The following is a 16615-nucleotide window of genomic DNA, read 5'->3' on the forward strand; positions in this document are numbered from 1 at the left end:
CATGCCAGAAAACATCCATCTTAAGTGACTATATAAAAGGCAGAAAAGATTCACTGTCCCTCTCCATGTTCTTAATTGTCTGAGATGCAGTGGAGATCACAGAACTTCACAAAAGAACAGAAGAGGCGAGGAACTTCTCTTATTTGGTGTTGGGAAGCAGCTGTAAAGCAGGGCCTGCAGTACAGGTTTCCTCAATGTCTGTAATTACTTTCATACAAGCCTGAAGGGAAGTCTGAGACCGTGACTAATTATCATTAACTGAGCACAGCTATATCTGAAGATTCTGTTATCTAAAAAAAAAAATTGTAATAAAGACGTACTGGTTCATGCCTCACTGACTCTTGTAATTGCCACATTTTAGAAACCATTCACATCTACCCTCAGGTGACCCCAAGAACTCGAATGACTATTGTTACCACATCAGTAAAAAAGAAGTGACATCAGCTTTGATGATGACCTTAACAGACATAACTAATATTTAACCACCACTCGGTGACAACTGAAGTTGCCACTTTTCGATGAGATCAGTTAGTCCTGTTCAGACCTAGTGTTAACATTCCTTTCAGATGCTCTGATCACCCTTTCACCCCAATCGGATTTAATGAAATAAAATAATATTTTCTCTGGTCCTCACCATTCCCCTATCACGTTTCAGCAGGGTCACCACACCTAATAGTTGTCTTCAGAAGTTTGACTCTTCATGAGAAGGTTGCTCACATACGCATTTTACAATCCCACACCAAACCCCCACAACCAGTCATTCTTCTCATCCATCACCCCATTCATTGTCATGGTAATGCACTCCATTGTGTGACAAAAGGGTCAATTTTTGGATGAAAAACAGATCACTTGTAGGGAAAGAGAAGGGGATTTGCATTATCAGAGTTTTTTTTTTTTTTTTTACTAAATGCTTAAGGAATACATTATGGGGCCTGAGGATACTTAAAGAGTATCAGTGGGTTTATAGCTCCCTTATAGCTGGTTGACGATATTATTAAATCATCGAATACTAGCTGACTTAGTTCCTTCTGGAAGATAAGCATCGAGCATCCTTGGTGAAGCGTCACTCTTACACTCACTGTGTTCAGTGTTTTTAGAATAAGGAATTATTAGAGTACTTACATCTGGCAACTGATGTTTACTGGTTCTCATCTTGTACAATAGAGTTCTCAAGCTCACTTGAAGAGATATAGCTTGTGACTAGCAACTGTTCTGTGAACATCTTCTACCACCCGAGCTGCTGCATGTGTTTTGAATATTGCAACAGAATACACAAAACTTCAAAGTGCATATAGTATTGTAAGTGAGGTAGTTATTTACTTATCTAGTACTTTACTTGCTTTTGCATGTGGCTGTGGCAGCACTGTCAGCAATTGCTATGGACCCTACAGTGCAGGACATATAGACTGAGTAAGCATTGATAATTGCAGTTCTTAGCTTAAACCAACCCACTACTTAATTCATCAGCTCGCAATTAAAGTGTTGTGATGTGGGAATTTTTCTACATCAGCAATCGGCCCCTCACATCCAGTTTACAGGATTAATTTGCAGTGTAAATGGAATGCTATTCTATGTAGACCATATTATAGTTAGGTCATAAAGATATATTGAATATTTAGGAAAGGAAAATGCGAAATTCAAATGCTCTGGCATTTAAGTTGTGGTATATTGCTCCTAGCAATGATGGCTTGTATTTGGTTTTTCAAATATTCATCAAGGCTCTGTATTGACTTATCATTAGCTGCACAGTATGCAAAGCCATCTGAGCAATATTATCATCTGTTTTGTGTGGATGTGTTCCCTTTGCATACAGTCAGCAGGCAAGGTTGCTAGCTGTGTGTGTGTGTGTGTGTGTGTGTGTGTGTGTGTGTGTGTGTGTGTGTGTGTGTGTGTGTGTGTGTGTGTGTGTGTGTGTGTGTGTGTGTGTGTGTGTGTGTGTGTGTGTGTGTGTGTGTGTGTGTGTGTGTGTGTGTGTGTTAGACTGGCGGCTCATCTTTCTTCAGCAGGGGTAGAGTTTCAACAAAAGGAACCTGCCAACTGCAAGATGTGGAGAAACCCTAGAGAGTACTACACAGCTCTATGCAGCCAGCTGAAAGCATATCCACTGTTTATTAAACTCTTCTTTTGAAAAACTCAAATAATTTGGAAAGATACAGAACTCTATTCTTTCTTAAGCAGGGGGAGAAAAAGGGATTGAACATGTATAGAAACTGACTGACATTGGGTGTTTTATGCTTCATTCTTATGTGGAGTCTAACAATAGTCCTACTTCACTCTTATTAAAATAAGTATATTCTAAAGCAGTGGCATCAAAATCTTATTTGCCAATGTGATAATGAATTTAAAACAAAAACAAACAAAACAGTACAACAAGAAATTATAATCGCATCACAGAAAGGACCAGTTTACCTGAACCACACAGCAAAACATTTTATCAAATGTTTTTTCTTCAAGTGTTGCTTTAGGTTTTTTTTTCTTATTTATGTTTTGTAAGTTAAATTACATGTGTGGTAAGGTAAGCAGAATTCAAACAATATACAGATAATCCCCAGGATGAGCCTCCACAGCTTTCATTAGAAGTGTTTCATGTTGTTTGTTTTCTGTGAACCCAAATGATGTGTGATGAGATCAGCTCTCCACCCACACAGCACAGAGAAAGGTGGATTGCCTTACACATAACAGTCATTCATGGTCATGTTCATAACAATGTTGGTATTGTAGCTTGATATCACAGCAGAAGCCATCTGAGTGTTTTTCTACAATTTCTTTTCATCCACACGGTTATAGCTGAGGCGTCTCTGGTAAACAATTTTCACATTGCATCTTGTTACATGTCGGCCTGATCAACAAGTAAAACAAGAAAATATATCTTAGATATTGTGTGAAAAGCCAAACCCATAAAGGGAAAAAATTATCAGACTGTGTAAAGTTATTTACCTACATAATAATTTTATTTTTTTCGAGTATTTCCTGTTTATCAATTACTTGTCAACTGATATTAGTTCTTAGAACAAAATAACATTTCTCTTTCTGACCACAAAAAAAAAACAAAACTTGCCAGTCTTTCTCGGTTTTGTTTTCTCAGTATGCAGCTTTGGTATGATTCTTCCTTGGCATTCAAGCAATTCCCCTGGTACCTGAGAATTGGTGTGCACTCCCCTGATGGGGTATTTTTAGATCCAGAGAGACAGCTGTCAGTGCCTTTGCACAGACAGCCTGGCTCTCTGCTGACTAAAAATGTGAGGCAGCAGAAATGGCCAAGCCCATTTGTAGAAAGTCAGGCATCTCTTTGGATTATTAAGGCTTAGGCCAACACAAGTGTTGGTTTGTGCTACTACAACTGTAATGAATGTGGTGTCGTTGGTCTCGGCTTTGCTACAAGGAAGCTTAGCTCCTCTCCTCAGCTACCCAGCTCTGAGGTTTTCATACTCAACAACAGGGCATTGAACAGCGAGAAGGGTTGCAGTAGATTTGAACAGCCGTGAAACTGCAGACCAAACATGAACTTCATCCTTCTAAATGTCATCACATCTCTTGTTTGAACCAAAAGCGACAAAATGCCAAATGCCTCAAATAGAGAACATGATTGATAATTGTCTAGTATAGAGATATCTGTTGTCATTCACCAAACATTTAGATAGTGAAATATCATTTATTACTTTAATATGTAAATTAGCTCAAGGTTAACACACTTGTGTATGTATAATACCAAAGGATCTACTGGTATCCATTGCTGTTCCTTGTTTGGATGCTAACAGACTCTTCGTGTTTCATGTTTACCTTGACAGGGGGAGAAGAATGCTGGCTTTGATGTCCTTTACCACAACATGAAGCATGGCCAACTGGCAAGCAAGGAGCTGGCTGAGTTTGTCCGAGAGAGGTAAAGTGCTTGTATATTTGTATCTGCGTAGGAGGTTGTGGTATGGTAGAGATGGGGCTCGATTGGAGAACATTGACATTTTCAACCAGGAAAGAAATGTTGAGAGTTTGTGCCAAGCTTGGGTGAAATGCTCAGAGATTACAAATGTACTCTTTTGGATTTCATCTGCTGCTGTATCAAGGTGTTAATGATTTCTACGTTTTCAAAGTCCTACCAGCAGAATGCAGAGTGTGCAGAGACGGGTTGACAAGCCTTACTTTCTGAATACTGCTTCAGTCTCAGCTGTAACCTCTGATCCTTGTTTGCACTAACACGCTACTTTTTGAAGTGCTCTCAAACCAGCAACACACACTGTCAAACACACACACTCTCAAGCCTGAGTAGGTCACCTGTGCATGAAACTGCATGTATGCCACATGCATTGTTTAAATATTAGTTGGTACCTCATTTTTAAAAAATAAATTAATTTAACATTTTGGGGGAGAGGCATTGAATTAATTTTGAGTTAATTTGATCAGCAAGTCTTAGCTTGACTAGGTGGACATAAAACCTGGTCTGGATTTCAATATAACGCTAGCAGCTGTTGTCTCTTTTGAAATTTTAAACTTTAGCAACCCCAGCCAGTTTTTTTTTTTTTTTTAATTTGTTTGTTTATTAGAGACTTTTCTCTGGCCTCATTTGATCTGAAATCTTGAAGAGTTGCATGAAATGGGAGCGACAGTAAGGAATAGCAAGCAAATGGTAAAAGATACAGGCCGGAACTGAGCCAGTGTCGCGGATGAAGACCTTGTTGTCTCTCTGTTTTTGTGGCGCACACTCTATCCAATGCATCACTATTTCCCCAACCCCAGCAAATGTTACTCCATATCCACCATATTTTCAAACATGGAAGTAAATAGTGACAAACTTCTGTGTTTTTGTGCGGCACTTCTGATTAGCCGCTTTCCCTTACCGGAACTAACGGTGCAAGCTAATGTTGATCAACAGTGTTGTGGGTACACTATAAAGAAACCTTAAAAAAACAAGATGGGAGACTGGTACCACATCCTCAGACGCTTACCGACTGACAGTACCAGTTCCAGTACAAAGCTGATGTACTGCCCAGTCAAAGCAAAGCTGAACTCCACTCTGCTGGGGTCCTTACTACATCGGCCGGTTGTTCCTGCAGTCATGCATGAAATAAAAATTCAATTGACACTTGAAAATGAGAAGACATTTTATTTAACATCAAGTTGTATGTGTAATTTTATAGTCTGAAATTCTTTTGGTACCATTCAGTTCTTGAAATATAATCACAAAAATAGTAATTCATAAATTACTAAATAAATAATAATTTATGAAAAATTTATTTCTCATAAATTGTAATTGTTTAGTTAATGTAAACATACACATTATATATGTATGAATATCATATGTAAAAATGATAGCACAATCAAGGCACAATGGTCTGTAACTAGAAGAGAAAAAAAAAAAAAAAAAGCAAATGGACATGACGTTTTTGCCAAAATGTAGATTGCCATTTTTACTCAGCATCCTTATGGATGAACCACAGGCAAAGGGATTTATTGGCGGAGGATACAGATCATATCACACCTTACATCCACATTCAGCTCTCGTACGCGGCTGATGTTTAAAACACCCCCACTCTAGGTAAACTTTGCATTTATACCAGTTATTATTATAGCCCCTAACCACACAAGAGACCCCAGTCTTCCTTGAAGCCATTACTTAACCCCCCCCCAAAAAAAAAACCCAGAAACAAACAAACAAACAAAAAAAACCACATATATCTCTGTACTTGCGGTAGACACAAGTTAGCTAAGAGCTACACAGTGGTGAAGAGTGCTAGACCGGAAGTGTCGCACAAAAAAGTTTGTTGGTTAACATGTCAGATGTAATGTAAGAATCATTAATAAAGAGAAAATTTACTCGCTCACTCACTTACACGCTCACACTTTTTTAAAGGATCCTCATGGGATAGTGGGATAGTAAGTAATTTTTGCTAATGAATTTTGGGAGTAGTAGGAGTGCTGGCATCTTAGTAAGAGCAAATAACAAAAAAGTTGCTTAATGAACCACCATTTAAAAATTCGACTGTCTAAAAAAAATTGTGGTTTGGTGAATCTGCAGGTTTACAACTTAATTAATTAAGGCAATTCAGTTTAAATACATACAAACAAGGAGACATAGCATCCTGAAGTATAAAAAGAATCCCTAAAACACTTAAAACATCACAAGTAAATTTGTTGTTTTATTGCTCTGCCTCCTCTGTAGTGAGGCTGTTCTGCCCATGCATCCCTCAGGATGTTGGGATCCATGCTTTTTTTTTTTTTTTTGTTTGTTTCTCCTCAGGGTGTGCAGATGTGTGTTACCATTTTATGACAAGCCTTGCAAAACTAGTCCATTTATCATTTAAATGTACCTTATGGAAATATATACCCAGCAATGGTGGAAAATGTATCTTTATCTGACTGCAGTGGCAATAGATGCCCAACATTTGGGCTGAGGTAAGCCCATTGTATAGATTAACATATGAGGTCATGAGAGGAGGCAAGAATTGTGAAGCCACTGGAGTACAGTAATTTGCATTTTTAGGAATTCACACATTGGTATTCCAGTGGTGTTACACGAAGATTTAAGTGGAAAAGTGGAGCAAATGGAGGAATACATTTTCAGACCTAAAACAGACACATGCACTGTCTTCCGGTCTAATATATGAGAATATAATGGGCGGTTTGTGCTCCTAAATAGTCTGAACTTTGAATATAATCAGCAGAATGATGGGTAATAAAATTATCACTGTTATGCTTCCTGGGTGCAGTATATCAAGTGTAAATGTTTAAATATATGTGCATCCAATATTTTACTGTGGGATTTATTAAAAGGTGTTTTTGCTAACATTTATTTTATTTATTTTATTATATTATTTATTTTTGCAGGGCTGCCATTGAGGAGACATATTCCAAATCAATGAACAAACTGGCCAAGATAGCCAGCAATGGAAGCACACTGGGGTGAGTATGGCCATGTGAACTCAGTACACTACAGCATCTCCACCCAACAACCCCTCCTCTTTTTCAGGAACCTAAAGCAGAATTTATATTCCTGAAAGATGTTCTTCAGTGTAAATATAGATGTAATGGTCATATGGTGGTACATATGAGATATGAATTAGTGCCATCTGTATCACCAAATGTCTGCATTTATATTAAAATATTTCCATCTCCAATGGTTAACCTATACAAACAAAGATATGTTTTTACTATTTTTGCTATTTGTATCTGTTTTTATTGTTAATGGAAAACACTTGCAACCAGGATTTATTGCATTTTCTGACTGAATTAAGTTGTAATAGCCAACAGAAAACCTTGTTTTTGCTGACATCTAGTGGTTTAACATCTCCACCTCTAATGTTAAGGTACTGCATTTTATCATTTATTGTCATTTAATGAATTCTAAAACCAAAAATGTTTTTTTAGAGGGGCGCTTTACTTAAAATTAGCTTTAGGTATAAATAATTATTCTTCTATTACTCATGAGAGCTTCTTACTGACAATCTCTGCTGCAAAAAGCTTTACAGTTTTCCAATATATAATCGGGAAATAATAAAATGGCTCCTCAGGGATTTCCATTAATATTATAGAATATTGAGAGATTGATTTGAGCCAACCTTTCAATAGTTGAAACCTTTTTATTCGCTGAGCCAAAATGGGGGGTGGGGGGGGGGGCGAAGCTTTCTTCAAAAACAACAGCAGCATCTATATAATATATTTTTAAGATGTCTACAATTTGATGTACCCTGTGTATGTTTCGTTTTGTATTTATTTCATAGGACATTTGCTCCCATGTGGGACGTGTTCCGAGTCTCGTCAGACAAACTGGCCCTTTGCCACCTGGAGCTGATGAGAAAGCTGAATGATCTCATCCGGGACATCAACAAGTATGGAGATGAGCAAGTCAAAATTCACCGCAAGGTATCCGTCTGCGTCGAATAGAAAGTGCAATCTATTTCTCTGTTTCTGTAAACTTGAATATTTTCTCACTAGTTTCCCTCATCATTTTACTTTCCTTAACTGATTGGATTTCTCTCACAAAGAATCCAGTTAGCACCTTTCTCCTTCACGGTAATGGCTGCATTTGCCCTTGATATGCATTGTCAAGCACTATGATAACCTGCGTGGTGTGTCCATATGTGTCCGTGTGTGTGCAGACAAAGGAGGAGATGGTGGGGACTGTCGAGGTAGTGCAGGCACTGCAAGTTCAGACTGGTCATCTTCAGAAGTCAAAGGAGGGCTACCACGCTAAGTGTTTGGAGTTGGACAGACTCAGGAAGGATGGAGCTCCGCAGAAGGAACTGGAAAAGGTTGTTCTTATATTTCCAAATGGTTTTGTGGATATTTCCATTAGTTCTGTTTATGCTGTTTATGTTGTAGTGGCTTCTGAAATAAATTGAAAGGGCCTGTTCACTCATTTGCACTATCTTTATTTGTATTTATCAATGTGGACAGTTTCTGCCATCACCTCATTACAACAGAGGTTCATGGATCTTAAAGTCTTAACTCCCTGTGCTAAAAGCAGCTCACCTGGTTGAATTTAGGCGATTAGGATAAACCCTTACAACAAAAAACACATCTGATGCTTAAATATTTGAAGGAGCAGATGTCTTAAATTACTTTTAAACACCAATCCTGTTATGATGCTGTTGAAAAACCCTTGCTAGGCTGGTTTTGTTTGTTTAACGTGAACCAAACAAAGCCAACATATTGTGACAATCAGATAGCATGCTTGTGTTCTCAAATCAAAAGTGTGGCATGTAAAATGACAGTTTTAGGCTAAACTTGCTCTCCGTTTTAGTCAGACAATGCAACTGAACAATACTGTCATTCTGTCTTTGTACCTTTTCAACAGCAAGGCTGAATAAACGTACAGAATTCCTGCTTCAAATAAGCTGTGTAAAATAGCCTTTTGATTAGGAAGATGAAGCCACAATATGTTGCACCAACTGAAAGAAATTCTCAAAAAAATTGTATTATATAGAACAATCCCAACTCTGTGAGCTATTTTTTTTTCTGAATGTATTTTATCCTTTAACTGTTTATGTTTAGCTGACTCTTGATGAGCCCTGAATCATTCTCCTCCACTTTCTGAGCTGTTCACTTTTATTTAACAGTTTGTGAAGGGGTCAGTAGCTGAAGTCGATATTTCTAATCCCTCTTCCCTCACTCACTAGGCGGAGTTGAAGTCCAAGAAGGCAGCTGAGTCATTTGCCTTGTGCATTGAGAAGTACAACCGCGTGGGAGGAGAGTTTGAGCAGAAGATGAGCGAGTCTGCCCAGGTCAGCTCTGATTCCACCTGGGCCCAGGGCAACTGTTTCTCCCACACTCTGATGCGGTGTATTTCCTTTTCTCTTTCTCTCTGACTCACCCTCTCACTAGCCTCACACAATAACTATCTTGTCCTTTCATTTATTATCCTACGTCATACCGCCCCCAAAAATGGAAACTTCACTCCACGACTCCTATGTTCCCACCTTCTCACTCACATATCCTGTGCTCCACTCATTACCTCTAATCACCGCTTCCACACTTCCATGGTTACCGCAGCTGCTTCCGTGGTAAACAAAATCATTTGAAATCATTGTACCCAATTATCTCCTGTAATAGCTTTAAGAGGGAAGGTTTGGTCAAAGTCATGGCTGGGCTATGTGGCATCTGGGAGGAAAACATGTGGCAAAACATTAAAGGAGGAACAGAAGAAGGCAGTATTTGTACTTTTCCAATGAACGTTAATCTGGTAAATAAATAAAATAAACAAAACAACTAATGCCACAGCTAAAGGATGTGTGTGCTGAGGCCATCAGCCCTCTGCAGCGTTGTGTCGCGTTGTTTAGCATATATAGCTGCTGTTTACAAAGCTAAACAAAAGAATCAGGATTAGAAGTCAAGCGCAACACACACCGTTAAATGCAACAGTGTTGAGTTTCAAGAAAGGGGTTTTTAAAACATCCATTTACTGTATCAAGAGGAGTGCACACAAAAAATGTATAATTCCCATTTGGCCCACACCACTTAAAGTGTTGTGTTGCAAGTCGACAAGGTGTTAGCAGAGCGTTTTATGTTTGGTCTCATCTATCAATCATATCACTGGAGAAATGTTCTGGCAAAAGATCTGGCAAAACTCTGCTCACAAGCTAGTTTGTCTACAAAAGGCCCAATCCACTACGCTGAGTCAATTTCATGGGACCAGGCAGCAACTAATGAACTGACTGAATAATGAGTAGTATAACAGCTCAAATACTAAATCCATTATCACTGGTTCAACAACCTGGCAATCTGTAGCCTTGTATGCTGGCTGTCTGTGTCCTCATACCTCATTGAAAGGCTCTTTTCACTAGTTTTTAGTTTCTTTTTATATTGGATTTCGGCTCGCTCACGCCACGACAGACAGACAAAAATTTAGATAGTGTTTTTCTCCCTGTTAAGTTATGAAGACATATAAGCAAAAGTAATAAACAAGTAAAAGGAACACATACTAAAAACAAGCATGCAAAAATGCAAACTCAAACGTATAAACACACACTACACATTATTTAATGTGGTAAAACATTTATATACGTTATATAAGTTCAGTGTATTATAAAGTTGTGTATCTACAACATAGTCAATCTTTCGTTAACTAAAATTGTATGTTTATCATGTTTATTTGAGTAGAGGTTCCAGGAAATCGAAGAGGCTCACCTGCGGCAGATCAAACAGCTGATTAAAGGTTACTCCCACTCCATAGAGGACACCCATGTCCAGGTGGGGCAGGTGAGTTCAACCTGAGTCCCGCTCTGATGACTTGCTCTGCTTTATGAGAAGAACGCCCCACCCCCAAACGTGTTTGCATTTGTCTTAGCTTTTCCAAAATCAGTTTTTGCAGATCCTTATGTTGACAGTTGCATTTTGTCAGTTTGTCTGTACATGTGCAAGTCATGAGTTTTAATGACATTTTCATGTGCATTTCAGTTCATTAGAATATCATCAAAGAGTTGTTTTATTTCAGCAATTCAATTCAAAAAGTGAAACTTGTCTATTATATAGATGAATTACACAGACTGATATATTTCATGTGTTTATTTCTTTTAATTTTGACTAATATAATGAACTAAGATAATTTACAGCTTATAAAAATTCCAAATTCAGTATCTCAGAAAATTTTAATATTACTCAAGACCAATTATAAAAGGGATTTTTAGCACGGGAATGCTGGACTACTCAAAAGTACGAATGTACAGAACTCAACAGTTGGTCAGGGCTCCTTTTGCATGAAATGGTGCGGCAATGCTGCGTGGCAATGAGGCGATCAGTCTGTAGCACTGCTGAGGTGTTATGGAAGCCCAGGTTGCTCTGATAGCAGCCCTCAGCTCTTCAGTGTTGTTGGGTCTGGTGTGTCACATCTTCACTTTGCAATACTCCATATATTCTCTATGGGTTTAGTCAGGCCAGTTTAACGGCCAATCAAGCACAAGCACCAGGTATTGGTACTTTTGGCAATGTGGGCAGGTGCCAAGTCCTGCTGGAAAATGAAATCAACATCTCCATAAAGCTGGTCAGCAGAGGGAAGCATGAAGTGCTGTAAAACTTCCTGGTAGATGGCTGTGCTGACCCCAGACCTGATAGGACACAGCGGACCAACACCAGCAGATGACACGGCTCCCCAAACCAACACTGATTGTGGAGACTTCACGCTGCCTTCCTCCAGACTCTGTGACCTTGATTTCCAAATGAAATGTAAAAGTCACCTTCATCTGAAAAGAGGACTTTTTAAACGCTCTGCCAGCTTAATAAATTTGTGTTAGTTAGCTGATTAGAGCGTGAGTCTCCAGTATTGAAGTTCTTCACAATATTCACAATATTAAAATGATGAATTTCGTTTTCTAATCAGTTGTAAGTTATAATCATCAAAATTTGAAGAATTAAATTCTTGAAATATATTAGTCTGTGCAATGAGATCTATGTAATATAAAACTTTCACAGTTTGAATTGCATTATTGAAAAAAATCAACTATTTGACATTCTCATTTCAACCCGGTTGGATAACTTTGTGCAATCTCAGTTGGTCAGTTTGTAATTGTATTCAATTACTTTTGCAACACATTTATTGTTTTTATTATAGTATTATATACACCACTATATTGTGTGTTAATGGGTGCTTTGATGGGGGACATCAATGGCAGAAGTATATCTAATGGATTCTAAAGCAGAGCTTTAACTTAAATCTACACAAAAGATTTAGTATTTAAGTTTACTATAAATGATCAGAAGGAATTAATTACCTCCCACCTTTCGTATGTTGTGCTTTATATAAATAACTGTGTTCCTCACTTCTGCAGGTCCATGAGGAATTCAAGCAGAATGTGGAAAACATTGGCATTGATAACCTCATCCAGAAATTTGCAGAGCAGAAGGGCACAGGCAAAGACCGGCCAGGTACAATGTGCTCACCAGGGCACGCTTTGGCTCATTTTAGGTGGGATGGAAATTAAAGTGTAAAACACACAATGTAAACTGCTGGAGTCCACACTGATAACATCATAGGATACCTGTAGAATACTTGATTGAGGCAAATGACAAGTTGTGAGTTGTGTGTTGCTTCTCGTTTTTGTTGGCTGGTGTCTGCAGCTCTGGTTGGTTTTGAGGAGTATATAACAGTTTTGGCGCCTGAAGGTGGGAAGAAGAGCCGTGCAAAAGCCTTCAGAATCCCTGGCCTGGGCAAGAGGGACAAGGAGCCAGACTCTACGTGAGTGTGGACACAGGCAAACATTTTTTTGTTGCACTTATTGACCTAAGCCTCCCCATGCCCCCTTACCTCATTCTCTAAATGCTTAATCTTAACCCTAACCTAGACTAGGACATAACCCTCAAAAAGCCCTTTGACATTATGAGGAACGGTCAAAATGCCAGCAGGGTCTGCAACTGAAACTGACCCTTAAACCGATAGAATGAGGTCATATATATATATATATATATATATATATATATACACACTGAAATTTGAAAAACAAATATGCCTTAATGGCAGTATAAATGGAGAGAGTTCAGCATAGTCCACCTCTCTGGGGCTTATCTGGCTTTACTCAGGCTAACATTGTAATAAAGCTGTTTATCAACTGCTAACTGGCTTTTATCATCCAGCAACAAGCGTGCTTGTCTTAAAGACTGTGCTGTTATTACAAATGACAGGTCAGAACCACGGATGGCCTGCTTTACTTAAAATATGAAATGAAATGGTGATTATATGATAGTCAACAAAACAACAGGGGTGCCATCTGTGATCATATTGCCTAATAAAAAGAAACTGTCTTCACATCTTGAAATGGGTTAAATAGTTTGATATATTTCTTGATTAGGAGATATTTTTTTTTTTTAGTCTGATGATAGAAGAAATGTTAATGACTATTTAAATTGGAAATTGGATTTATTGACTGCAGTAAACATTCCCTCTGTTTATTGCTGTTCATTACTTGTCATATTATAAACTCTTTTCTGTGCCGGAATCCTGTGTGCATGCTGAATATCCCACTAATCGGGAATTTGTGTTCACAAAGCAACTAAATGTTTTTTGTTTTTTTTTTTGTTTGTTTTGTTCTGTTGCAGGGATTCAGCTTTGACAGAGGCACCTGTGAGTAACAGCCTATATTTACAACTAAACATTAATAATAACAGGTTTATTCCAGCACCTCTGAGAAGAGGGTGAGAAGATAATGTTGCTGTCATAGAGGAAGTACATGAGTCCGTGGGAACATATTGGCGTATGTGTGTCTGTGAATCAGCAATAAACTGATCTGCACTGTCGTAAAACCTTCTAACAGACCAATGTGGAAGCAGAGAACAAACAACAGCTCACAGAACCAGTTTCAAGAGGGTAACGGTTGTGACTACAGTGTGAAAAGTACAAATGATATTAGAAGGGGTCACTTTAAAAGCAGTTACATAAGATGGACTGAAACTGTGAGTGGATCTGTTATCACTGTTTTGATTGGTTATTAAAACCTTTCACAACACAGCAAGGAAATTTCAAGTATAACAGTACAAAACTTTCATTCAGCAATCTATTTGAAGTTGAGTTTCTGGCTCATGAACAACTCTTAAATCCAGTATTTACACTTTTTTCAGTTTGGCCTTCCTAGTCCTCTGAAAAAATATTTCTGTTCAGTTTCAAGGTGTTTGGACATCCTTTCTATCTGCTTGCTAACTTTGACTGTTTCTCATTTGGTGTGGGAAAAGTAATGAATACTGCTGCTGAACTGGGCAACAATCAGGACACGTATGTTTTGATCTTAAAATCTATGTGTATCTAACTGCAGATACATTTATTATCTTAATGGATTTTTAAAGTCTGAAACATTAGCTAGACTTTTCGGAGTTGTCCATCGGATTTTGATCTGATGAAAATGTGACCTATTGGAATCAAATTACTGAAATTAAATCTGTTGAAATACAATCTTTATATATTTCCAGTCAATCTAAAAATAACTGCATTTCCGCTGGACCTGGAGTCCAAATCTTTTCCCCAGGTTTTATTTTGAAGATCATCAGGCTAGAACATGGTTCAAATTTAACAAAAAGCACACTTCTGCCTGTAGAAGAAGCAACTTTGACCTGTTGATGATAACATTTTTCATTTAAAACAGCTATAGTAGTAAGTCACTGACCAACCTTGTAAACACGAATTTATGGAACAATACTAGATTAATGTTGCAGTGTAATTGCAGTGATGTCAGTAAACCTAAGACTCTCTGTAGGTCTCTAAGTTATTAAACTATTTATTTATATAGCTTTTATGATTATATTGGACATTTTTTTTCTTTCTTGACGTCAAAGTGATTTTATTACTTCTTTCTAAAAGTATATTATTAAAGACCATAATGGTGGAGTCTTCCTTTGGATAAAAGTTAAAGGATAAGCAATTTATAATGCAACTCTTTAATCTGTACATAAACCTTATGCTTCTTATCTGGAAACATTTGGTTATTTTGTGTCCCTGGGGTATTTTTTTCTGTGAGCTCTGTGATTGTGTAAAAAAAAAAAGACCCATTAATGAACATTTACTTTATGTTGCTCTACACCGTGAATTCAGTAGTCCAAACATTAGTTTGGGTCACCTTAATTTGTTAATGGATTAATTCTATTTCTGGGAATTACAGTTACAATACAAAAAAGAAGTCATGCCAACAGTGTTGTTTAAAAAACGCTACAAATTCATGCACATAAATCATTTTTCCATCATTATGTGACCACAAAGGAGGGACTGAGCTGTATACTATGTGGTATCTAAATAGTCTTAAATTTAATTTGAAATGAAAGCCATAACAGTTGTAGTGTCTATTTACTCATACTCTAAGAGAGCTGTCAGCATTACATGTAGGCTACAGTTGTAGTTACACAAGATGACAAGATATGTGGCCAAAGTGCCATTTGTCTCTGTTGCTGACAAACTGTGTGTCTGTGCGTGTGTGTTCCTGTTCACACAGAATTCCCCCTTGGAAGTAGACGACGAAGGATTTGTCATCCGAGCTGACAGCACACAGAATGATATCCTTTTCCTGCTCACACAAGCTTAGCCTGAATCTTTTGTTTGAAAAGTGTTTGACTGTCTTCTTTGGATAAACAGACCAATCATTAACAGAACTCCACCTAATTATTCTTGTTAAAAATAAAGGTAAGAACCCTAAACATTTTTGAAAAAGTAAGGAATTATAATTAGAGAAATATTTAATGAAAAACTTTATAAAGAATATATAAATATAATAATAGAGCAATTTATATGGAAGAAGATAGATTCTTTATTTATCATTTGTAGGAAATTGCATTACCATGGCAACAACAAAACAATAACAATTTAATGGCTATGGTATAATATATAATATAAAAAAACCAAAACATTAATATAGTAAAAGTATTTTTGATGTACATTATTGCACATTTAACAGCTGGTAGGAAGGACTTCCTTCTGCGTTCAGACTTGCACCTCAATGCGATCAGTCTGTGACTGAAGGTGTTGCTATTTATAACCTTCTGGGCATGAAGCAGATGTGAGGGGTTCATCGTCAATCTCAATTTTGAGAGCATTCTTCTCTCCGCCACCTGCTGGACTGTTTCAAAATTCAATCCAGAAAATGTTATTTTATTCCAGTTTGCTGTAATCTTACTGTCAAATTTCTAATTAGTCCATAAAGTTTCTCTGTAGCCTGAGCCAATTGTGAAAGACACTCAGACTTAACTGTTTATCGTCAAGCTTAACTGATTTAAGTATGTGATAACCTGATACTCCATGTCCTGATTGTTTCGTCCTAACTTATTTTTCAGTGGTTGCTCTCAGTCCTTACAGATGGTGAAATAACGACTACTCTTGCTTTTGTCATTCCACTATTGAGTCCGCTGGCTGCGCACAATAAATGACACATATTCAACAAAGGCTCCTGTGCTGCACCAGGCCCCCAGTTTCATACTACACACAAGGCACTAACCCTCAACACGGCATGACATGCAGCAGAGCAGAAGGAAGGCGAGGGCACTTTCATTGCTGGTGCAACAGGAAGTGGCAGTTAAGCTGTCAGATCTGTAGCTCTAACCTCCAGCAGCACTGCCGCCTCTGTTTTTGTTGCATGTGTGGCTGAAATGCAATGCATGCTGCAAGTTCCTACGTCTCTATACCTCTGTCGTCATCATCTCATTAATCTCAAAATATTTC

The 16615-nt window shown here is 37.8% G+C and overlaps 1 protein-coding gene across 2 annotated transcripts in view; it reads left to right on the forward strand.

Moving 5' to 3' along the window:
- fcho1 (FCH and mu domain containing endocytic adaptor 1) overlaps positions 1-16615 on the forward strand; it is a 45660-nt gene that overhangs the window by 17130 nt on the left and 11915 nt on the right. For both annotated transcript variants that reach the window (XM_029501020.1, XM_029501021.1), the window contains exons 3-12: positions 3789-3880; positions 6820-6894; positions 7713-7854; positions 8091-8243; positions 9111-9215; positions 10591-10689; positions 12255-12351; positions 12544-12661; positions 13519-13543; positions 15396-15456. In XM_029501020.1, the coding sequence (XP_029356880.1) occupies positions 3789-3880; positions 6820-6894; positions 7713-7854; positions 8091-8243; positions 9111-9215; positions 10591-10689; positions 12255-12351; positions 12544-12661; positions 13519-13543; positions 15396-15456 (967 nt within the window). The remainder of the gene's footprint in view (positions 1-3788; positions 3881-6819; positions 6895-7712; positions 7855-8090; positions 8244-9110; positions 9216-10590; positions 10690-12254; positions 12352-12543; positions 12662-13518; positions 13544-15395; positions 15457-16615) is intronic.

The sequence above is a fragment of the Echeneis naucrates genome, chromosome 4 (assembly GCF_900963305.1).
Source record: "Echeneis naucrates chromosome 4, fEcheNa1.1, whole genome shotgun sequence".
Lineage (NCBI taxonomy): Eukaryota > Metazoa > Chordata > Actinopteri > Carangiformes > Echeneidae > Echeneis > Echeneis naucrates.